This window comes from Typopeltis vanoorti, chromosome 25 (genome assembly GCF_054136105.1).
Source record: "Typopeltis vanoorti isolate ZY-2024b chromosome 25, IOZ_Tvanoo_1.0, whole genome shotgun sequence".
NCBI classification, from domain to species: Eukaryota; Metazoa; Arthropoda; class Arachnida; order Uropygi; family Thelyphonidae; genus Typopeltis; species Typopeltis vanoorti.
In genome coordinates this window covers 40,814,195-40,838,143 of record NC_143573.1, presented here as the reverse complement: position 1 = coordinate 40,838,143, position 23,949 = coordinate 40,814,195, and the positions used below count along the sequence as shown (strand labels likewise).

The 23,949-nt window shown below is 35.1% G+C and overlaps 1 protein-coding gene across 1 annotated transcript in view; it reads left to right on the top strand.

Moving 5' to 3' along the window:
* Positions 1-23,949, top strand: part of LOC150092681 (lipase maturation factor 2-like) — a 332,985-nt gene that overhangs the window by 146,570 nt on the left and 162,466 nt on the right. Inside the window, exon 7 of the mRNA XM_090414594.1 lies at positions 14,128-14,254. Coding sequence (XP_090270720.1) covers positions 14,128-14,254 — 127 coding nt within the window. The remainder of the gene's footprint in view (positions 1-14,127; positions 14,255-23,949) is intronic.

Genomic DNA, 23,949 nt, shown 5'->3' with positions numbered 1-23,949 from the left:
GATAAACCAAGGGGTCCGACAGGGATGTCCCCTCTCAGCAACTCTTTTTAATATCTACTTAAATGAAATAATAATAAAATGGAGTAAAAATTTACATCAAGGAATTAAACTTTCACCTACAGTTAACTTAAACACTCTCCTCTTTGCAGACGACCAAATAATAATTACAAATTCTGAAGATAACTTACAGAAAGCTATTTTAAATCTAAATGAGATATCCAATGATTATGGTATGATAATATCAACGGAAAAATCAAAAATTATGGCCTTTAAAGGACAAGATCCAGCAAGAACTAAAATAGTATTAGATAACAAGATCTTAGAACAGGTGAATTCATTTAACTACCTAGGATGTATGATCACTTATGAAAATGAAAAAGATATAAACATAAAAATTGCAAAATATTTAAAAATAACAGGAGTAATTAACTCTATATTTAAACCAAACCTAGTTCAAAAACAAACCAGGCTAAAAGTATACAATACATTAGCCCTACCAGTCTTAATGTATGGAAGCGAAATCTGGACAATAAAACAAAAAGACAAAGATTAACAACAGCAGAAATGAAGTTTGAGAAAAACTGCAAAGTATACCCTATTTGATCACAAAAGAAACGAAGATATTATGAAAGAATTAAACCAAGAACCAGTAATTGAAAAAATTAAAAAATATAAACATAGATGGATGGAACACGTTCAAAGAATGAAAACAGAAAGATTACCAAAACAAGCCTTAAAGTACAAGCCATTAGGAAAAAGAAAACCAGGACATCCTCTTAAATGATTCAACGGTGACTTCTAAGGCCGGAACAGGCCATACTAGGCCTAAATCCTTGATACGTATGATGATGAGCGAACAAGTTACTAAAAGATGTTGATTTGATTCCTCTTTCAAATGACACTGCCAGTCGCAGAATTAGTGATATGGCAGGTGACGTAGAATCTCAGTTAATCGAAAGAGTTAAGAAAGCCGTAATTATGCATTACAAATAGACGAGACTACTGATGTTACAAATGATGTGCATTTAACATGCTACATAAGATATGCGCATGATAACAACATTCATGATGATATTCTGTTTTGTAGAACTGTGCCATCCCAAACAACTGGAGAAAAAATATTTCACCCTCAATAATTACATAATACACAAAGGGATCCAGTGGGGAAAATGTATAGACTTCTGTTCGGATGGAACTCGCACTCTTGCAGGCAGGCATAGTGGGGTTGTTTCTGTGGTCAAGGAAATAGCTTCGAATATGAATTGGGTACATCGTTTCATACATAGGGAAGCGTTAGCCTCCAAAGGAAAGCCACCAGAATTTAAAACTGTGCTATACGACGCTGTAAAGCTAGTAAATTTTATTAAAGCTCAACCATTTAATATCAGGTTATTTTCAGTACTCTGCGATGAAATGGGCTGTGAATATACACAACTTTTGCTTCATTCTGAAATTCGCTGGCTTTCCAGAGGCAAAGTGTTAACAAGGTTATTTCATTTAAGGCATGAAGTTTTATTATTTGTAAATTAACATAATTCTGATTTTGCATCACTCCTTGTTGATGAAGCATGGTTATCAACACTATCCCATCTTTCAGACATTTTTTCGAAATTAAATGAACTTAATCTCTCCCTTCAGGGAAATTCTTTAACTGCTCTTGATGCCTATGACAAAATAAAGGCATTCAAGAAAAAACTGGTTTTATGGATTAATTATGTAAATGACAGACAATTTGCACCTTTTCCAACATTGGAATTCTTTTCAGTGGAAAATGATATTTTTATTGATTCTGAGTTTCTGGAAAGGGTTTGTGACTACCTCAAAAATCTAAAACGGAATTTTGAAACATTTTCCGAATAAATTTTATAAGAAATTTCTGTGGGTTCGTGATCCATTTCAGGCTTGCAGTCATGAGAATAACCTTGCGTTATTGAAAAAATAAGTTAATTGAGCTTTCAAGTAACAGTGGACTTAAAATGCAATTCCGGGATCTTGGTTTGGCTCGATTTGGGATCTCTCCTTCAGTAAGAAGTGAATTTCTTTTCCGAATTATCTGAAGAAGCATTGAAAATCGTCATGCAGTTCTTCTCTACCACCTTTCTTTGTGAGAAAGGATTTTCATCGCTCCTTCAAATAAAAACAAAATACAGAAATTGTCTTGGTGTGTGTGCTGATCTTCGACTAAAGTTGACCAATATTGAGCCAGATATCCAGTAACTCTGCAAGGGCTGAGAAGCTCAGCCATCTCATTAAAAGTAAGTAGTAACATAATTGTATCATACTATTTATTGTTTAATAAAAATTAAAACTTTGTTCAATGATACACTTTTAATCGTTTACTTCCAATTTAATTATGTTTCCATATGTATTCAAAACATGCTTTCAGATTTATTATGTTATAAATGGCACAGTTTTTTCCAAATTGTTGGTAATTTGGAACATGCTTTCAGATTTATTATGTTATAAATGGCACAGTTTTTTCCAAATTGTTGGTAATTCCTACATGGATTTTTAAAAAAATTACTAAAAGTCAAAACAACGTATAGGGAAATAAATTAAAAACACTGTTTATTTTTGAAGTAAAACTTTAATTCAAACATTCTAAAATGTTATTTTTCTTGTTTTTCTGTTCACAAATTCATTGCTGACATTGTTAAAGTATTTCATCACTCAGTTACTGTTTTATAGACAGTTTGGCAAAATTTCTTAAACACCAAAAAAGTGCTGCCCAGGGCAGATTCCTCCCCCAGCTATGCCTCTGTAACTTAGTGGTCCTTAGAATTGTTTTAGGCATTTTACTGGTCCTTGGACTTAGAAAGGTTGAGAAACACTACCTTAAACAATATGCGATGCTATGCTAGAGAATCAATGTATAAGCACCTATACACCAGAAAGTGATTGTTAGAGATGAGCAAGAATAAGATAAGTGTAAAAAGGAGTACATGAGATTAAGGAACATAATTAAAGTGGCAAAGACAGATAATGGTAAGCTAAAGATAATGATAAATGAAAGATGCCAAAGATCGAAAATGTGATGAAAGGTAAAACGACATTGCATGCAGATTAACAAGGAAAATGCAATACTATTAGAAAATGAGATTATAGATCAAAATAAGATCTTGACTAACCTGAAAGATATAAAACTGGGATATAAAACAATCTGAATGAACAACTCCTCCAACTCTTATGAATGCAACTGCTTCCAGTGAAAATGAAGGACTTGATATTCTCTTGATATTCTAAGAGAAAAGTTTAAAAGTGCACTTTGCCAACTAGAGACCAGAAAAGCTCTGTGTCAAGATATCATCTCGTAAGATAAAATAAACAGAACTGATAAATAAAGTAGGTGGCATGATAAAATTTGAATTGTTTGTTTACAGAAAAGAGGAAACATTGAAAGACTTCAGAGTATAATAATCCCAGCAACTAAACAAAGCTAATGTTACAGGCAAACATTATCATACAATTAATCTCTTGTCACATGCTTCAGAAATTCTTCTCTTTGAAGGGAACCTTAGTCAAGATCAGTTTAGATTTAGGAGAATATGGGATGAGGAAAGCAATTCTTACTCTAAGACAAATCATAGAAAAGAGAATGAAGGTTGGGAAAGGGACACTGCTTTCATGGATTTCGAGAAATCATTTGATGAAGTAGCCTAAGAAAAAGTTTATGGAAAGAGCTAACGTGGAAAGTTTTTGACCTATATACTCTCTGAACAAACAGCTACATATGAAGAAGATAAATTCTGAAACTGCTAAAATACACGAGTTAATCAGGGATGTCCCTGTTTCCACTTAATTTGAGCCATAATGAAATAAAAAAATGGAACTAGTATACAATATACTCATAAATGTCTATAATGTATTCTGGTGGTGTTGCAGCGATCACTTATTCAGAAACCGAATTGCAGAATGTTTGAGGTTATTACGGGGGAAAATTTTTTTTAAAAAAAAATGGGCTATAATTATGTAAAACCAAAGTCCCTGGTCTTGAGTAGAAACCTGCCAGTCAGTGCTTAAGCTCTTGTTCAACAGTGAACCAGTACTTCGAATTTTAAATATTTAGGGAGAGTAATAACTGGATGGTAGAAGTGAAAGAGATACAAGATTGAAAAATTTCAGTGGTAAAGAAATCTTTAACAAAGATGACATGTTACTTTCCAACATAAATTATTACCTTAAAATCTCGATGTAGTCCAAAGACTCATCCAGGAGTTCCATTTTGTCATAAACACACCACATCATACCATGCCTTAAACACATTCAAATTACTGCACACACCACACTCCTGGGCAAGGCATCCCAATTATTCACAAATTTCCATGCAAAAAAACCTGCTTCTCACTCCCCTGTTTGTATCCTCCTTATACAGCTTCCAGGAATGACCTCTTGTTCTCCTACCATTTTATGAAAAACCTCTTCAACATTGATCCTATAACAACCCCCCCCCCCTTACCAACTTATACATTTCTATCATATCATCTCTCTTCCTCTTATCCACTAGACTCTGTAAATTGCATCTTCTCAGTCTTTCCTCATATTCCAGAGATCAGAAGCTACTTAATCAGTTGACTCTGGGCCCTTTCCGACATCTCTTCATCCTTGCCAATCACGCGTTATCGCGTGGACGTCGCTATCAAGTTTCTAAGTGGAATAGCATAGTGGCCAAGCGAAACGGCATGTAATATTTATATTAGTCACTAGGGAAGGGATCGACTTTCGTCGAGTGGGGATGGCCGTCAGCCATTGTCTATTGTTTATGTTAGCCAGTGCGCACAGTGGCAGCGTTTGGACACTTCCCTATAAATGTTGATTTTTGATAATTATTTTTTTCTATTTGTACATTATTTTTAAAAATTCTGTGATTATAAAAGACTGATAAAGTTATAATTATTATATTTAAATGTTTTTTATTTGTAAAATATATAACTTATTTGACCGAATTACATATCACACGATATTGCGTAATAGATATTTAGAGTACATAAATCCTATGTACATAATAATAAAAGCATATAAATAATATATTTAACTTATTTTGAGCACAATAAAAACTAAATAAAAAAAAATATAAAAAATTTGGCCACCACACGAAATTCCAATTTTCAGCTTGGTAATGAACGTGTTAAAAACCACATGACTAAATCTGTGCACAGCAGTGTGTAGCCTAATCAGTCTTGTACAATGGAACAAAAATCTCTTTATTTCTACAAGTCAGTGTCGTCTGCATCATTCCCAGAATTCATTGTGTTGTCCTCACAATTTTGGCAATGTGTTCTCTAACATCTCAAACATCACCCTAAGATTTCTTATTTCCTCCACCTGCAACAATATATCCCCACCAAGCATAAATTCTACATCCCATCTTTGTTTCCCAAATTTTTAAAACCTTACATTTTGCAACATTGAACTGGCATCCACAGATGTTGCAACCCATTCACTCAACCTATTCAAGTTTTCTTGTAAGGCCACAACATTTGCTCTACTCCTAATAATTCGTCCCAACTTTGCATCATCTGCAAACAACTGAATATCCTCATCCAAATCTTCCCCGATATCATTAACATATAGGTTAAACAGTAATGGCCCTAAAACAGACCCCTGAGGCACGGCACTAGTCGTTCCTCTTCTGGGATATTGTTCCCTCATACACAACATGCTGATACTTATCAGATAACCAATCTCTGATCCAATGCACTAGTCTAATATCTAACCCCATCCACTCTAGTTTCACTATCAACTTATGTGGTAATCTGTCAAAAGCCTTTGCAAAATTTAAGTATACTACTGTGAATCCATCTCCTATGTCCAATGTCCCATCACCTTATTGTAATAAGTTAATTACTAAAACATTATCTCTCTTTACCAAATCCATGCTGTCTATCAAAGATAATACCATTGTTGTCAACCCAATTCTGGATTCTTGTTCTCACCAGACTCTCCAACACTTTAACCACAGCAACAGACACACAGATAGGCCTATAATTTGATGCATTACCTTCCTTCCACTCCTTTCGAACTTGACTCAGTGCAAGACTCATATTAAACTAATATATCAAGGCAGATGCCAACTCCCTGGCACATTCCTTCAAAATGCATGGTGATATATTATCAAGTCCCACAGCCTTATTAACATGTTTGCTCAATTCCCCATATATTTCTTGTTCACTTATAGTCAGTCTATCCTCATCAACTGCTCTCAAAATGTCCATTGTCATATTCACAAGAATGAAAGACCTATGAACTGCTCATTAAATATCTCAACTATATCTACTGCAACAGTTGTTCTTTCTCCAATCACTGTCATCCTTTCAAAATCATTCTTTTTTGGCTGGCTACATATCAAAAGAACTTCAGATTCTCTTTGGCTTCATTAGCTAACTGTTGCTCATACTTCACTTTAGCTACCCTTACCTACGAAGTTGCTCTCCTTGCCCATTCTTTGTAATCCTCATGGAATTGATTACCACTCCTCTTATGCTGCCCCCATATTGACTTTTTCCTCTGTATTGTATGCTTAATCTCTTTATTCATCCATTTTACATCTACCTTATTTAACCTTCTGACCCTTGGAATTCATTTAGCCATGGCTTCCACTAGATAGTTCTTGAATATCACCCAAGTTGCATTGATCTCCTTTCCAGCCAACTCCTCATTCCATGCTATGCCTGCAAGCTGTCTCCTAAACTTCTCATAATCACTAGCCTTGTAGTTTCACATATACCCAGCACATATCTCCCAACCACCCAGGTAATCACTTTGTCACTCTCACCAACTGAAGGGTGATTTGACACTATTTATAATAACATGATGAGATCACCAAATCCAAGACCCTCACTCCTTGTCTGCCCTTTGATACATACTGCCTGAGGTAGTTGCCCCTCAAAAACTTGCTCATTTTCTTTACTTCCAGTTGCTATTACATCATCCCAGTTTATATTGCCATAATTAAAATTGTCCATAATCGCCCTTTTCTTATTTGCTTGGCTAATTTGATTATACATTTCATGGTCACTACCATCCACATTACCAGGTCTATAACAACATCCGACTAAGTATTTCATTATATCATCTCTTTTTCACACCATACTGCCACTATTTCCCTCTTGCATCTCTGCCTTGTATGGACATAACTCTTTTTCTATTATCAATAGCACTTCTCCTCCCTTTTTGCCCTTTCTGTCTTCACAAAACGCTTTATACCATTCCATCTCTATTCCTGTTAGGATGTCATCCTCATCCAACCATGTCTCACTTATTCCAACAATTTTTAGATGAACAGACTCGATTAATTCAACCATTTCATTTGCCTTGTTTCTTATATTTCTAGCATTTGAATGTAAATTCACTGATATATATATATATATATATATATATATATATATCTATATCAGTGAAACTTGTTAGATCCAGAAATGAGCTGGATCTATATTGGTTTCACTATAACATTTATTAGATGTGACTTCTCCATACTTAACTCTAGCTATTTCTTTTCTCCTTAGAACATTCTTCAAATCCAACTGTTTTCCATTGATCCCAGGTCATCTTCAAAAATTTATCATGCGGTAATCTATCAAAAGCCTTTTTTTTTTTTTTTGTCTACACACACATTCACATCTTCTTGAAGCATCAACCTTTCTCACACTGTGTTCCCATGTCTACCCTGAGTTTTCCTGTTTGCCTTGTGGTTATGAATGAGGAAGTGGGTAGCTTGAGTATACAGAATGAGAGAACAAGTATACTCAAGCTACCCACTTCCTCATTCATAACCACCACTTCAATCTCTCCTATCTTACTCTCCTGCTCTTTCACATTGCTTCTTATTTGGTCAGATTCACTCTATGCACTCATTTCTCTGCCTTCCAGCAACAATCTCTCCAAATGACTCACACCAAAACAATTAAATGCAGTCCATCACTCTTATACAGTTCAGTTTGTCTTTAAAACTCATTCCACACATTAACAAACTTTTGTTAATGTGTGGAATGAGTTTTAAGTTTTTGCACTCCTTTCTCCTCACACATTTCCACTAACATATCACTCACAATCTTCACTGTCATACCTGGGCAACACACTGATTACATTTCCTATCACACTGTTATCTTCGATCCTTCTCAACAACCTCCTGATAGCCAATCTTACGTGTTCCTTGTTCCCAGTCAATTCTGTCTCTGTTACCACTACCAACTTTATGCAAGTAAAACAGTCAAAACAAGACATTAGAAAAATATAAGTATTTGAGTTATGGTGTTAGCAAAAAAAATACTGAAAATTAACTGGACAGACAAATACTGAAAAGTAGTCTGAGGAGTATGAAGATATATATCAATAGGGCTGTGGCATATAACAGGAAAGTGGATCAGACATCTTCTGAGGTATGTCAATTTCTTAAATGATTTTGAAAGGCAGGCGATAGGTAATACACATGAATTCTGGCCAAGGAAAAATTTTCTGCCTTGGCCACGATCCTTGAATGTAATAATCTTTTACCAAGTGATTAGGAAATTAGAATGCTACAGTTACACCTAAATGATAAGGATGGCAATAGATATGGATTGCTTCCTATGACCATGGAAGTGGTCCATAATATGGTGATTGACAACATTGGTCTTTTTTAATATTGTCAAAATGCCTAGAGGGTTCTCCAAACCTGTTCATGCTCTATAGTAATTTTTACCCACATGAGGAAGGTAACAAAACTTGTGATGCATCGGTGCCATATGAGCAAGAGAGAATAAGAAGAAAGGAATAATCTGGTATTTTTTTGAATAGCTGAAGGTTGGAATCTTTGGAGCAGACCCAGTGAGGAAAATGGTTTCAAAGAACAGATTAAATGAAATTGGAAGAAGAGAAGTTGATTTGGTAAGTTTTGGAACTGAACTGAACAGTAAATGAATGAAAAAAATAAGGTCCCATAGCTGATGAACTAGTTGGAAGTGAAGACTGTATTTAATCAAAAGAAGATGGACAGAAAAGCTCTGCTTCTGGAATGGCTCTTGAAATGGAAGAAAGGACTAAATCAGGTAGGTATTATGGTGGAGTGGAGAAGACATCTCTTCTAAAGCAAACAAACTCCTCATGCATCTCACTTGGAGGAGAAGGAGATGCTTCATACAGTATTGTTCTATCACAAATGCTTCTGCTTTTTATATAACGCCTGCATTTGGGCATAAAAATGCTTTCTCTCTTTTCATCTTGGATTGACCAGATGATGCAGAACAATACTCTACTAACCAGGAAGAAGGATGTTGCATGCAAAATTCGGTTCCAAATAATGATTCTACTTTGTCTCTCAACAAAGTATCTATAACATCAATCTAATAATATTCTTTAAAACTTTGACTATACTGAGGGAAAGAAGGCTGATCCTAAGATTTTGTAAGGTGTACATGAAGAAGAGATGGAATTGTATTTGCCCTACTCCTCTCTTGAAATGATAATTATGGAGCAGGAAGTATGGGGGTATTTCCTGCTCTTGTGGGATCTTCTAACATAGATGCCCACAGTCACATCGCTAGTTCTCTGTGGGATGGTAATTTGCATTGTGATCTGATGGCAGCTATTGTCAATCTAGGCATAACCTCTACCAAAACCTCATTGATATGAACTACAATATATCATCTGTAGCTAACAAGTCTTCGCAAAAGGCAAGATAGTGTTCCTCTTCAGCAGTCCACCATGCCTTTGCACGTTCAGTACAAATTTCAGCATTAACAGCAACAGGATGTTTTGCATAGTAAGGTAAATTCTTGCTGATGTTCTGGGCAGACAAAGTATCTTCGAGATGATGCTCCTGGTTGGACTAAGATATTTTCATAGTCGAATGTTATAGTACCATTAAAAGTTTTAAAATGTTCCTCTTTAGTAGTCCATAGTGCTTTGTCCCAATCAGTATAAATGTCAGCATTAACAGCATTGGGATGTTTTGTGTGACAGTGAACACCATTAGCTGTGGTCAAGGCTCTCACAAAGACAAAAGTATCTCTGAGATGTTAATTCTGGTTGAATAAGATATTTTGATAAATGAATGTTATATGAAGATATAAATTCCACAAGGATTCACAGGAGTGATGGAATGTTTGCTCACTGATGCATACCCAGCCCTGCTGGAGTAGTCAAGGCTTTATTGCAAGTGGAATCATTACTCTGTTGTAATGGTTGTAACAGTCATATTCATTCTACAATTCAATGCTGATCTAATGGCATCTCAAAGAAGTGGTGGAAGTTACTTTGCAGGCATTGTATGGACATTGAGCAGAGACAGACAAGTCCTTAATTCTCTCTGCCACAAGTGTAGCAGAAGGAATTGTGTAAGATGTAGTTTGGGCAGCTAAGCTGGACATTACTTGTTCAAACTGGTAATTAATTTACGGAATTAACAACGCATATAAAGTAAATTAATTAAAGATAACTTTAATGAATCACTTCTATATTTCGACAATGTCACATTGTCATCTTCAGGAACATAAAGATATGTATGTGCACTAAAGGAACTAACAAAGCAAATGAGGAAGAAATTAAGACACTAATTTTGTTCCTAAAGTCCTAATGGTGCCCTCTTGCGGGCTAATTTGGTAGTCTTGGCCGTTGGGCTGAAGTTCTCATAATGAAAGTCTCCCAAATTTGGGGCAGTTTCATGCACCCAAATTTGTTGAGGTTAGGAACGTTTTTTAGAGCTGCTGAAGATTCTTTGAATAATCTTTCGTATTTAAACTTGCTGCGATGGATTATTTTTGTCTTCTTCCAACGAATTTTATGGTGGGTATCTAAGGCATGGTCTGCCAGCCCAGAGCGGCTGTACTGGTGAAACCGGATGTAGTCTTGGTGTTCTGAAATCCTGATATTTGTTGTTCTGCCTGTTTGGCCAAAGTAGGTCAATTTGCAGCTGCAAGGGACCTGGTATACACCAGGTAGGTCTAGGGGAAGTGGTTGGTCTTTGGTCTGTGCTCTCACTGATTGTTTCATTTAGCAAATTTTTAGGTACCATATTTGTAGGCATATAAGACTCGCCCCTTTTTTGTACACATTTTTAGGAAAAAAACTTTATCCAAGTTCTTATCATTTTCTCATTTAGGGGTTGCCCAAAATGCCTCTCTGCAGCCCTGTTTCCATGTTCTTTAGCATACGCAATCGCACGTCGCTTGTATGCAATATTGTAGCAATGAAGACGTTTTTCAGCCATAATTTCCAAGAAATTTAGAGAAAATTTAACGGCATAAATTTATCACCGTTCACGACAACAATTGGAAAGTTTAAATGAACAGGAACAGCTGTGATCATCAATGACAGTGCATGCACATCCACTGAACTCTACGTGACTATGGAATGCTCTCGCACATCGCAAGGAAGCAAGAAAGAAATCGCATAACTCAGAACTGAGAAAATTTTTCAGAAATGAAAGTAATAAAAAAAACTGAGTATTGGTGTAAGATGTACCCTGTTTTTCAGACTTATTTTCAAAGAAATAGTGAGTCTTATATCAGCAAATACAGTAATTATTCCATACTACAAGGATATCTTTTTCTCCAGTTTTCATGTCACCTTTATCATCTCTAATTCCTTTTACGGCACTCTTTCCTCCATCTCTGAGCTCCTTTAACAACCACCAGAATATCTTGCTATCTTCTTGATATTTATTTTCTATGTTCTTACCAAAATCTTCTCATGACTTTTGTTTATCTAGTTTTACTTTCTTACATTTGTGTCTGTATTCTCTAAGAGCACAAGTTGACTTATTTGCCAAGAACTTTTGATATGCTTTCTTCTTTTCCTTCAATACATCTTTAACTTCCTATGTCCACCATGGAGTTCTGATTTTTCTATCCTTGCAGACACACCACATGCCTCTCTGGCTGAATCGGTTTTTTCTTCAGGGCTTGCCACTGAATCTCCATGTTTTGGTTCCTTTTCCCAGACTCTTTCATTTTTTCTTGAATAATGTTTGTGTATTTTAGTTTACAGTTCACATATGAGAGCTGCTCAACTTTTATTTGCTTTAAAACTTTTTTACATGTTCTTCTTTTCAGCATGAAATTCAGTTTTATCCTACTCAAGACTAAATGGTGATCACTTTCAATTTAAAATCCTCTGTACACTCTAGTGTCCTGCACCATCACTATCAACAATAACATAGTCAATGAGACTTTCTTATTCCCTACCTCTTCTCTCCATGTGAATTTGTGCACATTGTTATTACTAACACCATGTTAATAAAAATCAACAGGTATTTGCCATTATTATTAGCTTTGCTCTTTTCTCCAAATTTTCCCAAAATATTTTTGTATGTCTCACAATCATTTCCTACTCTGCATTTAGGACCATCTTTTCCTTTTTCATTGTGTCAGTTGCTTTTTCTAAAGTCTCAAAAAATTCCTCCACTTCTACCTTAGTAGAACCTTCTGTGAGACCATAGGCACAAATAAGTCTCATTGTCCAGTTCCCCATTCTCATATTTGTCCACATTACTCTACTTGAGACTGACTGCCATTCAAGAAGATTAGCCTCATATTTTCTGTTGAATACTATGGCTACTCTTTTCCTTGATTGTCATTGCCTGAATATAACATTTTGTATTTATTGCTCAGAAAGATCTTACCACTTTTTTTTGTTTTGTTTTGTTTGTCACCCCTATTATATCGATCTTGTACTTATCCAATTCCTCATCTAGCTCCATTTCTTTGCCATTCTGGCTTCTTATGTTGATAGTACTGACCTTAAACTTTGATGATATTGAGTTGGGGTGGGTTTTGGGATTTGTTCCAGTAGCTGACTTTTTTCTGTTCATTTTTTCTGTTTCACCTGGTTTTCTGGTGAAAACAATGGGGACCTTGTTTAACCGAGCAACGCCCCAACCAGCATGAAATTCTATTATGTTGTACCATCATTTTATATTGTGGTTTAAGCTAATAAGAATACAATTTGGTCGGCTAAATCCCAAATTTCCAGCCCATCCTCATTCATTCAGTATCCAGGTAGATACCTAACAGGGTGTGCCACAAGAAGGCAAGGATTGGACATTTAGTCAGAAGCCTTGTTTGGTCTCTGCATTGCTTTAAAGGCTATGTGGAGTGTCCTCTCAGTTATAGCTTTTGACCCTTAAGCACCCTTTTTTTTTTTAAGGTGCTTCTTAGCATGCTCTAATATGCCAGCCTGGTTAAACATACCCACTCTCTAACCAACAGGTTAAAAGTTCAAATCCCACTGTGGTCATGGATGTTTGTGATTGTCTTTAGGCGGGAGATGAATTTTTATTGCTTGGTGTGAGACCGTTGCCCTGCTTTTTGGAAACCTGAAGTGACTTGAAAAATTCCTTGTTTGGTTTCTAGAGTAGAGTTTCCAGATTATGTAAATAAAAAATACCAAAAAAAAAAAAATATAGAAAAGAAGTTCTTAACCTACCCATAGTGCATACATGCTACAGGTTTAGAGAAAACATTTCTTGTGTGTATTTTTAACATAGCTTATGCTAGCAAAAATATGACAGCATCTTTCCTTACTTAATGTAATATTGCTTTTCTAAAAATATCTGAAATGTATTAGACCTATAAAAGATTTCACTACCCACTGAAAAACCTTTTGGATCATACTCCAATAGATAATCAAATGCTGAAATGATACTGCCATCAGCATTATGTGCCTCTCGTAATTGAATTCTGAATACTTTCCAGAATCTGCTTGTGGTTCTCAGAAGTTCTAGAAATTGTACATTAAGAGCATTATGTCATGAATATTTTTGATGATTCAAAGAACTAGTGAGACTAGCTTTGGCAGCATGTGATTGACTATGCCGAATTTCTTTTGAACAAAAACATTTGTAATTTATCAAGAAGAAAGATTGAGTTTTTAGTTCAACTTGGAATGATTCTGAAATTTTCTGTCTGTGAAAGTTCATTACCATATTGCAACTGGATTTCAAAAGTACCAAATGGAATAATAGGGTTTATTTTTTATGAATGTAATTTTGAAGGAATTTTTTAAAATTACTCACCAGGGAATATTCTTTAAGATTCTTTGAAGGATAAGTGAATACATATACTGTAATTTATCTTGTATCTAAAAATGGAGAAATTCATTAGAAATGCAACAAAAATTGTATTTAATTGAAGTAGATCTTTTTTTCTTTTTCAGGTGATCCTTCAGATTTTGATAATACTCACAGGAAATTATAATTTCTTCAATTTGTTGACAATGGTCCTATGTATATCCTTAGTTGATGATGATTTTCTTCTTACAGCAGTTGGAAGACCTTCCCTTGGTAAGTTGTCAAATCGTTAATATCCCTGGCAGTGTCCAGTTTTAAAACAGTTTGAAGGAACAGTGACTACATATTCTGTAATATGCTGTAATTTATCTTGTATCAAACACAAAAAATATCAGACTGGGTTGAAATCAAGCTTTTGAATCTTTGCAGGTTTTGAATTCTTAAACTCCTTTATTAGAAATAGCTTGCCCATGGCAATAACTCTTTTTAATTTCTATTAAATGTGTCAATTGACCATAATTGCCAACAAAATTGCAGCACATTTGTAGAAGAATTTCTTACGCTGACAGGTAATTTTTAAATTGTTTGTGAATTAGTTTCTCTAATATTTAAGAATTTTAATCCATTGTTGCATGCTCTATATACCAAATTTAAACCCTAGTTACTGTATAGCTTTTTTGTTATATGACTAAAAAATACTGTTATTTTTATTTATTTTTTTTGTTTGTTTGTTGGTTTCAGATATTAGCACTTTTGTGAAAATTTATTATTCACAATTCAGGACTTAAAAGGGAAAAATTTAAACAATGGACTGTACTTAGTTTTTTGTAACTTATGGGTGGAGGCTATAAATTGGAGTGATTAATAAAGCATTTTGAAGTATTTTTTCTTGTGCAAGTAGATCTGGTAACTGGCAATTTAACCTATATTCCTTCTTTGGTGGATATGAAATTTTAGCCTATGATCTGGTCTTTGTAAACCTCTGAGAAGATTTATTTTTTTAACTTGACTGCTTCTTTAATTCTCTCATTCCACCAGCATGCTTCTTTTCCTTTTCAGCTTCCACTTGTTCTTCCACACATTTCGTTTTGCTATTCCTACCATTACTTCTCAAAACTTTTTCTATTCCTTGTCTGTATTATCTATAGTTAACTCATGGTCCTTGGACCTAATCAGACTCAAATTCTTGCTTTACTTCTTTCTTTCTTTTTCTCTTGCTATTTCCCCAAAAGCTATTAGAATATTTCAAGAGCTAGGGGTGAATTTTTTTTTTTCCCCCATCTTTCTTGCAGTGGATGTCTGCCTTCTCTCCTGGATGTTTAGATTACCGAGTAGGCTGCAGTGTGACAGGCCCAGCAAGACCCTAGTTGATTTATTAACTGCTGGCTTGCTGGGCCTGTAAAAATAAAATAATAAAAAAGAATTAAAGCCAGATGGATATAAATGGTAAATGACCTGGAAAGGAAAGAATAGGATATTATTGAACGTATTGGCATTAAGGGCAAAGAGGAATTAGTGTATGTTATAATGAGGAGGAAATTAAATGTGTTGGGTTTGAGCAAGACAAAATAGAAAAAAACAAAAACAACAACAAAAAAAAAAAAATTTAAGAGGATACTTTGTTTTGCTTTGGAAAGAGCAGATGACCAATCAAAAAATGGTGTCAGTTTTATCATTAGTAAAGAACTAAATGACACTCGTAATATGATGGAATTAGTGATAGAATAATGTGGCTTGTATTTGAATGTAATGGGAATACAAATGTTACTTATCCAGGTATATGCACCACAACAAAAGTCTAGACATGTAGAAAAAGACATTATTTGAGGAACAGTTGGAAGGTATTATTCAAAATAAGAGTGTAATCATCTTAGAAGATTGTGCAGGTTGGAGAAGAGAGAACAGAAGTAGAAAAATTTGGAGCCTATTTGGTTTTGGTTAAAGAAAGAATCTCCAAAGGTTATTAGATTTTTGCATTAGAAATGATCTCAAAATTGCAAACTGCTGGTTTCAGAAAAGACAAAACCACAAAATTACAAGATATAAGCTAGAATGGTGAGCAAAAATCAGTAATAAATTATTTCATCCTTGATTTAAAAAAAAAGGGGGGGGGGGAACAATATAGTCATGGACATCAAAGTTTTACCTTCAGTTGCTTTAGATGGAGATCATAGGCTTCTTATAGCCACTTTTAAAGTGAATATGGAAGATAAATATTGCAAGAACATAAGAACATTTGTTCAAGTTCAAAGCAGGCTTTTCATAGCATGCACCCTGTTTCTTCTCCTATATCTGTTCTTCAAGATCAACTATGACTCATGTCCTAAACTCTGATCTCCCTGCTATATTTCAATGGAGTAAGGATAACTTTGTAGATTTCAGTGTTACCAAAATTTGGTCCTGTCTGATCTTTCATAAGAAAGATCTTGCATCCCTTTCTATTAGCTTTTAATAATACCCAGCGGTCCAAACATGATCAGATTTCTCTTCTTGGACTGACCTACACTCCAACCTTTTCCTGGAATAAACACATCTCAGGCATTGCTTGTGCAGTCACCAAAAGCTCCATACAAATCCCAAATCTTCCCAACCTTGGAATGTTACCCACACATTTGGGTTGGTGCACCAAAATTCTGTAAGATTGCTTGATGCTATACAGAAGAGGATAATCCAGTTAATGATCTATCTCACAAAATCATTTCAACCTCTTCTATAAATACTTTCACAGTCAATAATTGACCGAATTTGCCACTATCATGTCTCCATTTTCCTCCAAAATCATAACTTGCTTCTCCTTTCATTTAGTTTTTTTATTGGAACAGCTACTGCCCTCTGCCTTCCCAAAAGAATACAACCTTCAACAGATTTTCAAAAAAAAATGAACAGGAAAGGTGTGGGTCAGATAACCACACACACACATACACAATTACACCTCGACTTACGTAAATTCACAGTTAAGTAATAAATCTACTAGCATGTATGAGCACGATTGCGACTTTGCACAGATGTGCCTTATTGCAATACAATAGTAGATGCCTTGCGCGGTTAGCTCAGTCACTTGTTATCACTGCTAGTTTCATTGTTTTTTTTAACCTTAAAATTGAATGCAAATGCAAAACTGAATGCACTGGTAATTAACTTAAAAAACAAAGGTCTGCAATTACTTTAGAAGAATAGTTGAAAATAATTCATATGTATGAAGGCAGGAAAATTCTATGAACAACAGCTCGGGAAATAAATCGACCTATTTTGACAGTAAATACAATAGTGAAGGATTAAGTTCGCATTGTGGAAAGCACAAAAGGTGCAGTAGCGTTGAAGGGCACAATTATTACCAAGAAGAGCTGGGCCCAATTATCAGAGATGGAGAAATTGTTGTCTCACTGGATCGATGATCTGACACAGAATTGGATACCGTTAAGTTTACTGATTGTCCAGGAGAAGGCTATGTCCTTATATAAGGATTTAAAAGAGCAGGCTGGCATCACAGACACAGAAAGTACATTTAATCACTCCAAAAATAAAAAATATTAAAAATGGAAAAATATCTGATTAATGGCAAAAAAATTAATGTAAGACAGTGGTATGAGTAGCCATTGAACATTTTATTGTATGTATGTAAATGTAATTTACAAATTAGACTTTCATAAAATTAGAGTTATGTAAAGGTTTACGGAACTAATTACTTACGTAACTCTGTGCTTAAGTGTATGAGGGTGGTCTGAAAAGTTCTTGGCCTAACAATGAAAAAACGAATTTATAATTTCAAAATTATTTTTCCACATAATCTCCCTTAAGACTAATACATTTATTCCAGCGATGCTCCAATGCCATTACCCCATCCCTGAGTGGTTCTCAGTAAGATCTGCAAAATACCCTCTACAGCTGCGATCACCTCTTGATTCGAAGAGAAACGCTGACCAGCAATGAAGAGTTTTAGTTTTGGGAAGAGATAGAAGTAAGAGGGAGCCAAATCTGGGGAATAGAGCAGATGTTCCAACAATTCATATTGCAGATCCCTTAATTTTCCCATTTCCAAAACACTTTTGTGGGCAGGTGCATTGTCCTGATGAAAGATGATTTTTTTCCTTCTGCAAACTGGGCCTTTTCTCCCAAATTTTTTTGTCTAGTTTGGTTAAAAGATCAGAATAATATTCCCCATTATTGTTTTAACCTTTTCAAGATAATTAATAAACAAAATGCCTTTAGCATCCCAAAACACTGATGCCATGACCTTTCCTGCTGATGGAATCGACTTTGTCATCTTTGGCACTGAACAACTGGCTTCTGTCCACTGTTTTGACTGCTGTTTGGATACTGGTGTGTAATGGTGAATCCAAGTCTCATCCATAGTAATAAATCGATGCACATCAGTTTTATTCTTGTTAAAACGCTCCAATCACTGTTTAGAGATTTCCATGCGAGTGCATTTCTGATCTGCCATAAGCAAGCGTGACACCCATCTTGCGCAAAGCTTTTTCATTTGTAATTCTTTATGCAAAATATATCTACACGTTCTTTTGAAATGCCTATAGTCTCAGCAATTTCATGCACTTTGACTCACTGGTCATCCAATACCATATCGTGCACTTGATTAATGATTTCTGGTGTTGTTACACTTTTTGGACATCCTTCACGTGGATCATCTTCAAGGCTTCTAAGGCAACATTTAAACTCGGCAGCCCATTTCTTAATTGTCTAAAACGAAAGAGAAGAGTGCCCATAAACTTTTATGAACTTCAAATGAATTTCTTTTGGCATTAAACCTTCTTTTACAAAGAATTTTATAACCGCACGATACTCAATTTTATCCATTTCAAGGGAAACAGACAACACTTTTGCATCGGACAGCTGTATAAAACAAACTATTTGATAGAATGACTTGCAATTTCACATGGATTAGTGTTGCCATCTATGGTTGAGGCTGAGAACTTTTCAGACCACCCTCGCGTGCATGTGTATGTATCAGCCATAATAGCTTCCTAATGTAGTTAAATTTCAAATCAGAAAAGTGGACACTGGAACTTATTTGTGTCTTGTTTCCTCAGTAGATGTGAGCAAGTAGTTAGTAGAGGTATTATTTATTAGAGAGAGCAGCTGACAAGAAAAGCCTATTTTTTACTAAAATATAGTAATCAAGGCTTATTTTGTGTAGAACTGCCACATCTCACCAGTTTTAACAAATTGAAAGGTATATTGATTTAGTGATATTCCTGAACATGCTTGAAAAGAAAATGAATCATTTGGCAGAATTCTCTAAATTATGGAAAATATACTGAGAAACAAAACTTAAATTGGGCTGAAAATCAATATAAAAGAAAAGTGCTATATTGAAGTGAAGAACCCAGAATGTATAAGGTGGGGGGGAATATAGTTGGAAGCATGCATACAAAAGGATCTCTGGAGAGTTCTGATAAACACCTAGAACAAAATTTAATTTGATGTCTTTGTATATATCCTAAAAGAAAAAGAACAATTTGATGAAACATGGGGGTTATAGGATTTTAAGATACGTTCTTTCTTGTGGTTATATCAGAAAATGATAGTAAAACAACCATTTTTGTTCTAGGTGCTTATCAGAACTTTCCAGATTCCTCCTCTCTCTCATTTAATCAAGATGTTATAATCACATTCCTGATATATACCCTCATGAATATACAAGATGCTTTGATAGTATGAATAAGTTTGCATTATTACTAGCTTGTTATCAATACTTTTTTTTTAAATTAATCTGTTACGTGTCAGGTGTACAATATGGTCACACACCTAACTTTAACTTTTTTTTTTTTTTTTAAGCACAATTTTCCACCAAGATATTGGTTGTAATCTGGATCTTTTCCTGACAGCCTGATCAAATAAGTTTTTATTTCTTTTAGGGTTACACGGTGATCAGCACTCGTATTTGTAGATTTAGGGACACAAAAACACACGTGTTGAACAGATTATTTTATTAATTACTAATAAAATAAACTCAACATTTCGACCTCTATATCGAGGTCATCATCAGAAGAATGCAACTGTATACGGAACCAAGCTACATGCTCATGCCTTGCATACCGGTAAAATAAATCTATGTAGTTAATAAATCCTTCTTTCTAGCCTGACCTAAAAAAAAAATATAAATAAATAAAAATTTTTAAAAAAATAAAAAAAATTAAAAAATAAATAAAATAAAATAAAGAATATATATATATCTATATATATATTATAAATAACCACAACTACATTAAACTGCTAAAGTCCTCATGTATTAATATTCTTCTGGATAGTTCTGATTGTTAGCAACTGATTTCTTTCAGTTGCTGTTGAATGTTCCAAACACTTCACCAGTTGTCTTCTTGTAGTGGGATTTTTCTAGGGCTAGTTTAGGATGTTATAGATGGGTCCTCCACATTCTTGAAATGGTGAGGCCATCATTTTTGTTGAGATTTGGGTTGTGTTTAAGCATTTCACGTGATCTTTAAATTTTCTCTCAAACCAGGTTTTGGTGTGGTGTAGGGACTTAGTATTTTTCCAGTCAATTCTGTGGTATGTTTGGACTGCATGGTCAGAAAGGTCGATTTTACTGAAATGGAGGTATTTAATGTGTCATTTCTGTTCATCTTGTCTGATTGGGATAGTTCACCCTGTTTCCCCTATGTATGGTATGTTACATGTGCATTGTATTTTGTATACCCCTGGGTGTGCTAGGTGTGGAAGAGGATCTTTAGAAGAACTGAGTAGGTGTCTTAGCTTATTTGGGAGTTTAAAGGTGGTTTTAATGTTGTATTTGTGAAGTGTTCTGTCTATTTTTTCAGAAATGCCTCTAACATAAGGAATGGCAATAGCATTCTTGAAATCTTTTTTGTTCTTACTGGCATCTTTATGGAGAATCTTGTGAATAGTTTTTTTACTGTATCCATTTTTGATAAATGTTTGGTTGATGATCTTGTATTCCTGGTTTAGAGCCTGTTCATTAGAACAAATAGTTAGGGCTCTGTGTTTAAGGGTGCTTATGACACCTAGTTATGTTGGGTAAAAGAAAGAATCATCATAATCCATGGAGATGTGACCCACAAGCAGTGCATCCTATATGGTAAGCTAAAGATAAGTGTTTCCTTGTTAACAAATCGACTAGCCTTTTTGAAATGAGGTAGAGACAGCGACGTAATTCCAAACTGCATTAAACTAAAGAAGTTTAAATCAGCCAAAGCGCTCCGTATTTATGCCCAGTTGGAAAAAGCCTTGTTACGAAAACAAATCCACAAGGCACATAAAAATCTAGCATCCACTCAAACCAAAGTTCTACAACTTAAATTTGAATTATTCGACTACGTTATTCCAGAAATTTGGGAGATTCTAGACAGAATCACTGACGACTCGGCCAAGCACTCACTACTGAAAAACAAAGAAAAACTAATAATGAAATTTTAAGCCCTACAACAACAGAAAAGCACAAGACCATCAAGACGCCATTACGAAAGGAACAGCCAACCACATACCGACATCATAAGGAGCAGCCAATCGCCCACAAACAATGTTAGGAGCCACCAACTACCATCGGATCACTGCTCAGTTATCAACCAATCAAACCACATTCTCACCCAAGGTGAACTCTCGCTGCTAAAGAAAGGTTTGAACTACGCCATTGCTCCGAGATCAGTAAACAAGCTTGATATTGTGTATCATATCAAGAGAGGTTTAAGATCCCTCCCCACCATTCTGGCTGATAAAATACGAATGGAAACATCGTGTATTTTAAATTCAAACAAAAAACTAAGCACCAACTTAAACAAAACCGAAAATCTAGCCCTTAAATCCTTAAAAAATAACCAAGATATTATAATAACGAAAGCCAATAAAGGCAATGCCACTGTCCTTTTAGACTGTACGACATACATTGAAAAAATGAACCATTTAATATCGGACCACAACACCTACCAAATGGTTAACTACAACCCCACAAAACGTAACAAAAAGAAAACAGCTGAATTAATCAAATCCGTCCACACATGTCCCGTAGAAACAACAAAAAAATTAATACCTCAGTATGCCCGTGCACCCAGAATTTATGGCCTGCCAAAAATACACAAACCAGGCACACCGCTTCGTCTGATTGTTGAAGGAATTGACAGCCCAAATTATCATTTTGCAAAAAAATTTGCTGCCACACTCAAGGAATTGGTAGGTCAGTCCCCTTCCTACATAAAAAAATACACATTTCATTAATAAAATTAAAAACATTACACTCACCGACCAAGATATATTAGTCAGCTTTGACATAACTTCCCTTTTCACCAATGTCCCGATCAATGACACGATCTTGCTCCTACAGAACATATTTCCACATGACATCATGGCCCTCTTTGCCCACGTACTCCGCTCTGGATATTTAGTGTGGCAAAACAATTTTTACCTTCAAAAAGAAGATACAGCCACTTTCTCCCCCAATAGATAACTTTTATATGGAAGACTTTGAGCAACATGCTCTAGAGATAGCATGTCTAAAGCCCAAAATTTGGCTCAGATACGTCGATGATATTTTCGCCATTTGGCCCCTTGGCTGCGAAGCTCTAAATACATTCCTTAGCCACCTAAACAAGCAACACAAATGTATCAAATTCACTATTGGAATGGAAAAAAAACAACTCTCTTCCTTTCCTAGACGCACGTTACACGTCTTCCCTCTGGCTGTCTCTCCTTCTCAATTTACCACAAACCTACACACACAGGCCAATACATACGCATAAATTCTTGCCACCACCCAACACAAAAACTAGGTGTCATAAGCACCCTTAAACACAGAGCCCTAATAATTTGTTCTAATGAACAGGCTCTAAACCAGGAATACAAGATCATCAACCAGACATTTATCAAAAATGGATACAGTAAAAAAACTATTCACAAGATCCTCCATAAAGATACCAGTAAGAACAAAAAAGATTTCAAGAATGCTATTGCCATTCCTTATGTTAAAGGCATTTCTGAAGAAATAGACAGAACACGTCGCAAATACAACATTAAAACCACCTTTAAACTCCCAAATAAGCTAAGACACCTACTCAGTTCTTCTAAAGATCCTCTTCCACACCTAGCACACCCAGGGGTATACAAAATACAATGCACATGTAACATACCATACATAGGAGAAACAGGGTGAACTATCTCAATCAGACAAGACGAACACAGACGACACATTAAATACCTCCATTTCAGTAAAACCGGCTTTTCTGACCATGCACTCCAAACATACCACAGAATTGACTGGAAAAATACAAGTCCTTACACCGCACCAAAACCTGGTTTGAGAGAAAATTTAAAGAGTCATGTGAAATGCTTAAACACAACCCAAATCTCAACAAAAATGATGGCCTCACCATTTTAAGAATGTGGAGGACCCATCTACAACCTGTATAACATCCTAAATTAGCCCTAGAAAAATCCCACTACAAGAAGACAACCTGGTGAAGTGTTTGGAACATTCAACAGCAACTGAAAGATATCAGTTTATAACAATCAGAACTATCCAGAAGAATATTAAGACATGAGGACTTTAGCAGTTTATTGTAGTTGTAGTTATTTATAATATATATATTCATATTTTTTATTTTTTATTTTTATTTTTTTTTTATCGCTAGAGGTCAGGCTAGGAAAAAGGATTTATTAACTACATAGATTTATTTTACCGGCATGCAAGGCACGAGCATGTAGCTTGGTTTCGTATACAGTTGTATTCTTCCGATGATGACCTCGATATAGAGGTCAAAACGTCAAGTTTTATTTTATTAGTAATTAATAAAATAATCTGTTCAACACGTGTGTTTTTGTGTCCCTAAATCTACAAATATGAGAAATAAGTTTTTATTTTATTATTTTTTGTATGTATTCCTTTCCATTCTGTCTGTGTCTATGTATCACCTTGGATTAGTTCTGCTGATCTGAATGCTAACAGTGTTAAGTTGCTTTCTGATAAAATCATTTTTAACGAT